At 41.6% G+C, this 10,026-nt stretch overlaps 1 protein-coding gene across 1 annotated transcript in view; it reads left to right on the forward strand.

Moving 5' to 3' along the window:
• Positions 1-2,890, forward strand: part of lpgat1 (lysophosphatidylglycerol acyltransferase 1) — a 44,221-nt gene extending 41,331 nt beyond the window's left edge. The window contains exons 7-8 of the mRNA XM_032542625.1: positions 299-405; positions 1,706-2,890. Coding sequence (XP_032398516.1) covers positions 299-405; positions 1,706-1,857 — 259 coding nt within the window. The 3' untranslated portion in view covers positions 1,858-2,890. The remainder of the gene's footprint in view (positions 1-298; positions 406-1,705) is intronic.
• Positions 2,891-10,026: the final 7,136 nt, after the last annotated feature.

Consider the following 10,026-nt stretch of genomic DNA (forward strand, 5'->3'; position numbering starts at 1 on the left):
ACCTACATGACTTGTCTGTCTCCTGTCAGGCTCCCCTCAGCACTTCTGTCTCACTGTGAGGAGCTTGACAGCTAATGAATCCCTAAAACAAGCTGAAGCTTCAGCAAACACACAGACTGCTGTAATAGAGTCCAGTTTGAAATGGACTGCTCTGCTCAGAGACCACGGCTGACACAGAGTTTGGACTGCAGCTTCCACGACTGATCAATTCAGACAGTTTCTGCTGAGTGAGATTTCAGTCTTCCTTTTTTGTGTTTCATCTCTCTCCCTGTCTGCCTGTGTCTCCCTTCTCTTTCAGGATGTACCCAATAAAAGAGGTTCCTGTGGAGGCAGAGGCCCTGACTGACTGGCTGTATCAGAGGTTTGTGGAGAAAGAAGAGTTGCTGACCCACTTCTACAGCACAGGTTTGTCTCACCATTTCAACTTGTTAAAGTCAAGCTGAAATATCTCCTTAATTTTGTGTAAACAAATATAAACTATAGTAACACAGCTATGTTGCATATATTTTCTATTTTTCAAAAGGGGATTAAAAAAACAAACCACATTTGATAAAAACATATTTGTCCGAGCTACAGCCCTCTAAGTGGGTGTTTTTCCCCAACCATGTTACCCAACAGTTGACCAATATTTGAAGGTTGCTGTTGCTAGGAGACGCACTGTCAACTTTGCGGTGCGGCACTGACTGCAGCACATAATGCTGTATATCCTACGAATAACAATGGTAATGAACCACTAGGGAAGAATTGTTATTTTAACAGCGCTGAGTCACCCCGTACAAACGGCTTCCTGTCACTGTGCCAATGTGTCTGCATCAAGTCAAACTGACATGAAGTGACTTTGTCACAGTGATACTTTCCCTGTGTGAAGTCTTTCTAGTTTTGACTATTTTATTTCATTTTAGTTTTCAGTGTTTGCTTGTTTTAGTTCAGTTTCAGTTTTTCAGAAAGGTTTCGTTTTCATATATTTAGTTTGACAGTAGTTTTAGGTTTGTTTTTGTTACGGCCATAATGCCTCAGAAGTAAGTAGCTACATATACAAAATCCATGGTTGGAGAACAGCCATGTTGTTTAATGTTTAATCGAAGACGGTTTAAAACCGTGACGCCCCAACTCAGAGTAGTTTACTGCATCTGTGTCACATGGGCGCCGCCACGGCCACACCTCTAGCAGCAGGCCCTGTAGTGTATTAATAAAACGGGAGAAGTGAACGGGAACACAGATTATGAGCCCTATAGTCACCAGAGTAGATATTGGACCCAATATCCCACGTATCTCCAGAACATTCTGACACTAGAATGGCAATTTTCAGATGGACACATCAGAAGAAAATTGTTTGAGACCTTTTCTGTCCCAGGACCAAACTCTCGCGAGATCTGGCAACACAGAGAAGCTAACGTCAGCTAACGTTTGTGAACTCCCTAACAAACTAATCTCTGTGATACTAAATGTCTTTAAGCTCTGTAAATATCTGACGTTAGCAAAAGAACATATTGATAAATTATTTAAAGAACTTTTCATCCATCAACGCAACGTTTACTACACGTTCAAACACCCCTTTAGGAGACAGGAAGTGTGTACCGTTTCATATCGTTGCCGCTGAAAAGATTTTTTCAGTTTGACTATAAATCACAACTTCTTGGTTTAGCATGTTATTATGCATAAGAGCAATATTCTGAGTGGTTTGTATTTATGTCTTCCTCAACAGGATCATTCCCCTCTCAAGAAGGACACAAGGAGGCAGCTTCCCGGCAGATGACCCTCGACCCCGTGTGGCTGTGTATTATCCAGTCGTTTGCTTTCGCCTCTGGCTACATGTGGTACAGCGTCCTCTGGTACCTCTACTGCTGTTTATTTTGAGTGCGCTGATGAGGCGAGAGTCTTTATCGGACCACTGGAAAAGCCTCAGGATCAGTTGGTGTGTGGGGCCCAGCGTCATACTAGCCCCCTTCGATTGATGAATGTACATTTACAACAGTGGAGAGACTTAATAGGAATCAAAAAAACATATGAAGAACACAAACACACGGAATACAAATACCAATACAAAATGAAACTGGTCACAGGCATAGTTAACTTGCACACAACCCTAACACAACACACTCGCTCCAACGGCCTAGCAGAATAATCTCTCGCACTCGTCACGACTCACATTTTGATGTTTACACGTCCTCATACACGTAGACGCTCACACGTACATAACTTTTTATTCGAAGTGAACGAAATGAGGCTCAGGACTCCTCCAGGGGACACTCTGGACCGAACTCTCTCTCTCTTCCCCCAGCTCCTAGGCTTTAGCCGTAGTAGTTTTACAGAGTATAAAGTATGTATGGACGCGTGTGTGAGTGAACATTTGTGACTAGAAGCATAATGTCTGCCCTTATTCTTCTTCCTGGCAAGGGTTGATAAAGCCCACTGGACCTCTCTTTCAGCCCGCTGACTAGCCGGCTGGCCACACCTTCCAGAGCGAGCGGCTGTATGAACGTTGAGGCTGCGCAGCCCGCAGCTCCTCTGGCCTTCATTGCACTAAGGATCCATACTGCCCTACCTGCTCCCTGTCCCAGGAAATATCCCTGTGTGGTAGCTGTCAATGTTTTAATTTCTTTTGTTTTCTTCCCTTAACCTGCATATCTCCAGAACAATGGCCATTGTATTTGTTGTTGTTGTCTTTTTGTTGACTTTTTTTTTTTTTTTTCTCCTGTTTTCACCTGTCTGTTGAGGCAGTATTCTGAGTTCACTGAGAAAGGGGGATCATGTTTACACTGGCAGCCCTGTTGAAAGCCTAAGGGAATGGTGGCTATGATGCTGCGCTTGCATTAAGGATCGTTTTCTGTGTCAGACATTGAAGGGAGGAAGAGGAGACTGTGCCGTAGTGCTAATTTAAAAAAAAAAGTCTGATTGCCCTAAAAGTTGTGGATTCCCCTTTTCACCATCTGCTGTCCAACATACACACATACACATCCATGTGCAGCTACACACAGCAGTGGTGGATCATCTCTAGAAAGCAAGAGACTCTTATACCCCCCATTGGACTACATCGTTTTACAAATATTTAAGCCATATGGTTAGTGTCGTCAGGTGGGAAAAAGACTTGGAAAAAATATGATTTTTATAGAAAGCTACCCTTATGTTCAGCATTCTAAAATAGAGATTTTGGCTTACAGAACAATAGGTGTCATTACTGTAAATTTACAGCATAACCTGCCTAAGTGAGTGTGTGTGATAGTCTCTCCCCCCCCTCTCCATTTTTGATATATATGATTGATTCATAATGTCGTGTTGCTCTGTGACAGAGTGTGGCGGCAATTTCACCATGAGTGGTCAATTTTTATTCATTTTAAATTACATGAAACTGTCGTCCTCATGTCATATGTTTAAATCTTGTATATAATGAAGCTGAGGAAGAGTTTTCAATGTTGGAAATGACGGCAGCGGTTCTCTTTTGGTCCGTGATAATTTCAGAGATTTTTAATTTAAAATATCATGAATGTTTTTTTTTATTATTATTATTTTTAAACAAGAAAGCAAGGATTTTACCTCCGCTTTTCAGTGTTTTTTTTTTTTTTTTTATAATTTTTGTTGAATTCCTGACCAGGAAGTTGTTTGCTTAAAGACACTGGAGCTATTGTACATCTGTGTGCTGGCTGACACAGCGTTTGCACAGCAACACATGGGCCCAGTTTCGAATTTGTACCGTTGTACATTTTAAATCACCAGGATGTAGTGGAAAAACCTCGACTATCGAGCCTTACCTGATGTCCTGGTAGACCACAATCCCAAATAATGCTGTTTTTCTCACACTCCTTGACAAACATTTGTAATAAAGATGGTTTCATGGTGTTGAGCTAAAACTGGCCCAGTGAGGAAGAGATCACTCTTCACAGACGAGGGGAACTCTGGTGGGCCCTGCAATGATGCAGCTGTTCTCTCTCCAATGTCCTTGTGTTGTGGTTTTGAGGTCAGTTAAATGTAATTTGCTTAGCCTGCTTTAATTAGGAAAATGATAGAGGACCAGCAATTATCACAGTTTACTGCCCTCCCTGTGTGCCACTGTTCGTAGAAACTGTGTGAAATGCAAAAAAAGGGCTACCCGACTGGGTAGACGACTTTATTAATCAGGCTGTAAATGTGATTTGTTCAGCGGCCCTCTAAGATTCCCCTCCATCGTGAGAGTGACTTGAAATGAAGCTTCATCTTTCTTTCTTTCTTTTCATATTTTCACTTTTAATTTCTTTTTTTGATTTTGACCATGTTTCCAAAGAAGGCAGGGAAATGATGTTTTCCTAGATGTGGTTATAGGAAATAAACACAAATAGGGATTTAAACAAATTATACTAGAGCTGTCTGTAATTTTCCATTTTGTACTTCTCCTTTAATTCCTAGCTACACAGCCATTTTACAACACAAAAGACTTGTGCTGGAATAAAACATCATAAAGATCCCATCAGCGTAATGCTTTTCTTTCTTTTTGTTTTAATGCACCTAACAAAAATCTCTGTAAAAGTTGACATGCAATTGGTATTTATTCCCATTCAGTTTCTCTGTTATAACAGGTTGTCATTTATGAGCGCATTGGACATAAAGAAAATAAGCTTAAAGGATTAGTTCAACATTTTGGGAATTATTCTTACATTTGCCTGCTTGCAGAGAGTTGGATGAGACGATTCATGGTTTATGTGCCGGCCAAGAAATAATTTGGTACATAATCTTATCTATAAATATCACAATTTAGCTTTTCCACTGTTAATTGAGTGTTATGTGTTTGCAGCTGTTTTTTTTTTTTTAATTTATTATTTATGGGCCAGGCTGGCTGTTTCTCCTTGCTTCCTGTCTGTTTGCTAACTGTGATATTTAAGCTAGCTTCAATAACATACAGAGAGTCTTAACGATCATCTCAACATCTAACGTGAACTCTGCAAGAAATCAAGAAGCATGTTTCCCTGAATGTCAAACTATGTAATTATTCAAAAGTATGCCGGAATCCTGAAGGTCCTGTAGAAATGATAATAAGGCATTGTATGTTTTTAAATCACTCTTCAATGTGTTTTCTTTGGTCTGTCAATGTCAACTTCCATATTTTCTCTTCACTGAGTTACTGGCTGAGAATGGGCTCCAGGTAACCGAAGCCTGTGTTTGCTCTGTCCTGTGCCCGTTGTTTAACTGCGGTGTCAGTCACCAGCTGTTGTAAGCTACTGGTTTATATTACAGAGCTTTGATTTCAGCGTGACGTCCACTCTCTTGGGGGTGGGCCGGTGTCAGTGTGAACTCTCTGCACAAGACTGCAGAGATCTCCTTACCCTGGCAGAAGGTCCACTGCTGAATCAAGCACAGAGAGATGATCAGTGTTTCCTGTCTGGAACAAACCTACTGTGCATCTGTGTCAGACTGGAGTATAGTTTAATGTGGAGGCGTGTACCTTAGTACACTTATATAGGCCTGCAGCATATCAGTATGTATAATCACCTCAGCGTTATGTTTATGAGCAGTGATTTTGTTTCGATGTGGAGCCTCTTTTTTTTGAAGAAGAAGAATTATGCATTATGTTGTATAAGATCAAATGTTTTTGTGTGAAAATGGTAACTACAGATGTCAGATTTCCCATCTAAATATTGTGGATATGTGATAGAAGGCAGTATAAAATGTAAAGTATGGAACAGCAAAACTGTGGGGAATATTGCATCTACTTGCCAAGAGTTGAGAAGATTGATCAATCAATCAAACTGTATTTATAGATCACTTTTCATACATTTAAAATGTAGCACGAAGTGCTTTACAGTTAAAAGCAAGTGCTTTTCACACATCACATCAATGTATCCCCAGACACGCACAAGTTAAGGTGGGGTTTGCGCCTCCTCTTACAGCAAAACTATGTAACTTTTTGTACCTTAAAATGTTTCCAAAACCGTTTCAGTGAATAGGAGGGCCCAAGACCAGTAAGAGATTTAAAAACTACGGTCTGTATGATAAATATGAAGCTACAGCAGTCGTCTAGCTTAGCTTATTTTAGCTTAGCATAAAGAAGAAAACAGAATATTATCCTATATCGGCACCTTTCAAGCTCACTAATTAACACATAATATCTTGCTTGTTTTATCTGAACAAAAACAAGTGTAAAAACTTCAGGTTGTGGTTTTACCTGGGTTTATGTACCAAACTTTTTCTTGGCTGGGGCCAGTTGCCAGGCAACCATAGGAGGCTCCAGGAAGTTACTTGTCCTAGCCAAGAAATCGTTTCATAACCACTTCTGTTTTCTGATTTAACAAACTAGATACATGGTAATTAGTGAGCTTTGGAAGTGCTGGTTGGCAGATTTTGTCACTTTTGAACAAAGCCAGGCTAACTGTTCCTGTTTCCAATCTTTATGCTAAGCTAACTTCATTTTTATCCCACAGACATGGCAGTGGTATCAAAATTCTCGTTTAAATCTCATCAGGAATGCGAATAAGCGTATTTTCCACAAGGCAAACTCTATCTCACCCATTACAGTGAGTTCCCCATGTAGGCTGAGTCTTTGGCAGTGGCCCGGGTTCCATTCTACCCCGCCTCCCTTTGCTGCATGTAATACTGACTTATGAGTTTCCATCAGCACCTCTGCCCCCCTTACTGGACTGATTATCACTGACTTGCAGTTTGAAAGCTGGTCAGGTTACGTCATACCCCTGACCATTTTGGCACGCCATCGACTATTTCTGTAGTGGCCTGAGTGACGTGCAGATGGTCGGGTCTGCAGGAAAGCCACACGCTTCAGGCAGCCAATGGCAACTGAGGGTGAAAACCGTAGGAAGTGAGCTGGAAAATGGCATCAAATCTGCACAAAGCTTCACCAATCAAAGGACTAACCGTCAAGAGCCACGTTGGCTGTTGCTCATCGTGGTGTACCGATGGAGAAAGAGTAATATCACCTTGCAAGGAGACTCCTCAGTACAGCTCCGCCTAAGGTCACCCACATTACACAGACAGAGAAACTTTTTGTCCTCTGTAGAAGCACCAGTGTTCCTCCTCGGCACCGGCAATGAACTATTTCATGGTTACTGCTCCCCAGGGTCCTCAATGTCACGCTTTGACGCCTGCTTCCTCATGAATTTCGCGGTGGTGGCAGCATCCCTTGAGTCAGCAAGCACTAAAACATCCAGCTGTGGAGAGAAGGGCCGGGCTGAATGTCACAGCAGCAGCCGGGGCATCCCAGAGTCTCTCTGGCCCCTCCTGCTGTCACAAGGGGTCATGATGACGGCTGGTCGGACCCTCTGTTGTTAGGATCGCTTGTTCCTCATGCGAATACTTGTATCAACACACATCCTATGATTCAGATGTGTCTCAGGAGTGCAACAGTGACGAATCACAAGCACTTTATTGTAAAGGGACATCGTAAAACTGTAATATCAATAGCAGGAAAGTTGATTAAGTCAGTTTATCCAAAACACAAAAACATACAATCTCTTTGGTGTCTAACCATGGAGATGGTTTCAGTTTCAGTCTCTGAAATTCTGCCTTCAACCCAATAAGCTACAAAGGAGGTAAACAGAATTTAGAGGTCCCTAGTATGCTTATCATCAGGGTTTTGTTTATTTTGGGTTTCTACTAAAACATGTTTACATGCTTTAATGTTTCTTTTTTTTAAAGATTATTTTTTGGGGATTTTCAACCTTTATTTTGACAGGACAGATGAAGACATGAAAGGAGAGAGGACATGCAGCAAAGGGCCGCAGGTCGGAGTCAAACCCTGGCCCACTGTGTCCAGCCCGCTCTACCAACTGAGCTATCTGGGCGCCCTATAATGTTTCTTTTAATGTCTGTCTGAATATATCTGTCTGAAATGCTTAATTTTAGCCCCTGCCTCTTTAAGCCCCCATTCCAAAAAGCCCAGTCTGCTCTGATTGATCAGTGTTTCGGGATCTTCTGCATCTGCGCTCTTGGCATCTCTGCAACCACTGACTGTAACAGCACTTTCTACCTGTATAGCTGTGACATCACAACTGTACAGAACTCCCGACGGCTTGTTTAAAGGCACAGTTTCTGCAAACAGACTGTGTGCATTTCTCTGTGGCTTGAGCCTTTTGATACTTTCACAGTATTTATATAGTACCTTGACCGTCTTTATAATGAATAATCTCACTTTTTATTCATTGGTGGTGCTCAAAGCATGTAGAATTTAAGCCTGAATATAATTTAATTGAGTGAGTTAAGAGCACCACCACAGTTGTCATGAAGGGGGAATTTAGCTTTAGAGACCAAAATGTGTTTTTTAACATGAAGGTCTTCGGGGATTAACCAACTGTTGGAGCCAGCCTCAAGTGGCCACTCAATGAACTGCAATTTTGGGCACCTCCTCATTGGCTTCATGTTCAGCACCGGACGTTGTCGCTTTCCACCTGCTGGCTGCAGCCTCCATTTACCAGACATCTTCTCATCTAACTCTCAGCAAGAAAGCAAAAAAGAGTAATTCCCAAAATGTCCAATTAATCCTAATTGTAGCTTAATTATTAGCATATCATTCTGGAGTCTGAAAGGCCAAAGAAAAGGAAGCACCCAGGAGAGTGTGATTAAAAGATGTGTTCAAAGCTTTTGGATTTAAACTGCACCCGAAAAAAGGAAGTCAGTGGTGACCGGAGTATCACAGGCCTCTTGTAACCCCCATAACAGCATCATGCCCCCCCCCCCCCCCCCCCCAAGCAGAGAGGAAGAGGATATGATTTACTTAGTTGTCTGTTGCTCCCTGTCAACTCCTGGCCTTTAACAGGGGCAGCTGATGTTAGAGCAGCCTCAGGCACCTGACTGTCTCTGTTGTTTCTGCTGTCAGTATTTCTGCTCTTCCACCTCCCTCCCCTCCCCCCTCACTCCCCTCCCTCCCCTCCCTCCCTCCAGAGTTCCTGGCTAATGTCCAAACTCCTCCAGCTCTTTGTAGGAGTGACCTTTGCAGAGGCAGACTGACAGACCGGCTCGAGTGCTCACTCTCTCGGTGGTGGGAGTGGTGTCAGTGTGTGGTACCGGCAGCAGAGAGCAGAGAGACGGCTGAAAGGATCATTTGAACGCAACTGTTCCTGAGGCTTCCCCACTGAGAGAGACGTTGCTGACTGCAAGACTGCATTTATCTCAGGCAGGGATCACACATCAAAGTTCACTCGTTATGAGAGAAATAATCTTGCATCTGTCGCATGTAGGATTTACTGATTATACATGCTTGAACTAAAAACCAATGCTGCTTTACTCTTTTTAAATGTGTGTCAGGAAATGTGTGCGATGTAATAAAAAATGTGCTTGACATTACTTCAGCCAATAACCAGATCCAATCAGTTTAAGCTCAGTATGTTTCATCTATTTGAGCGCTATGTAAATGCAACTTAGACATTATTGATCAAATCTAATCCTTATGAATCCACTAAAAGGCTAATACTACACCACAGAAGTAAGCTCAGTACAGAGGAGTAAAAAAGTATACATTTGCATCTTGTAAAACTGTAAATGGGTGTTCACAAAACTTACATTTTAGGAAAAAACGTATTTGAATATCTAACAAGGAATGTATGAGTAAAATAATATAATACATTTGGGAAGGGCTGCAATTTTCTAATCAAATAATTTGTCACTTACTTAACTGTTTAGTTTGTAAAATTAATGACATAGCCCTAAGTTATGTCATAAAATTGTTTGTTTCTTTTATCTGATTAACAGTCCAAAACCCCAAAGATGATCTATTTATACAAAAGACAGAGAACATACAGACATGAAGCAGAAGATCCTCCCATCTGAGACGCTGAAACCCGCAAATCTTTGGCATTCTTTGAATCAATTATGAAAAAATTGTAAAAGCTGTATTTTCTTTCAATTGACTAACCGATTGTTGAATCAAATGACCACAGAAGCCCATTAGCCTCCCCTGAGTCTTTTTTTTATATGCAGTCATGGAAACTGCTTTGATGACATCCTGTAACCTTTAGTAACAGTAACGCTTTCAGGCTTATACATCGATAGGTATGCAAGGACTGACACAAAACAGTACGCTCAAATGTAACTTGGTCTTTGGATATTTTT

The sequence above is a fragment of the Etheostoma spectabile genome, chromosome 18 (assembly GCF_008692095.1).
Source record: "Etheostoma spectabile isolate EspeVRDwgs_2016 chromosome 18, UIUC_Espe_1.0, whole genome shotgun sequence".
NCBI classification, from domain to species: domain Eukaryota; kingdom Metazoa; phylum Chordata; class Actinopteri; order Perciformes; family Percidae; genus Etheostoma; species Etheostoma spectabile.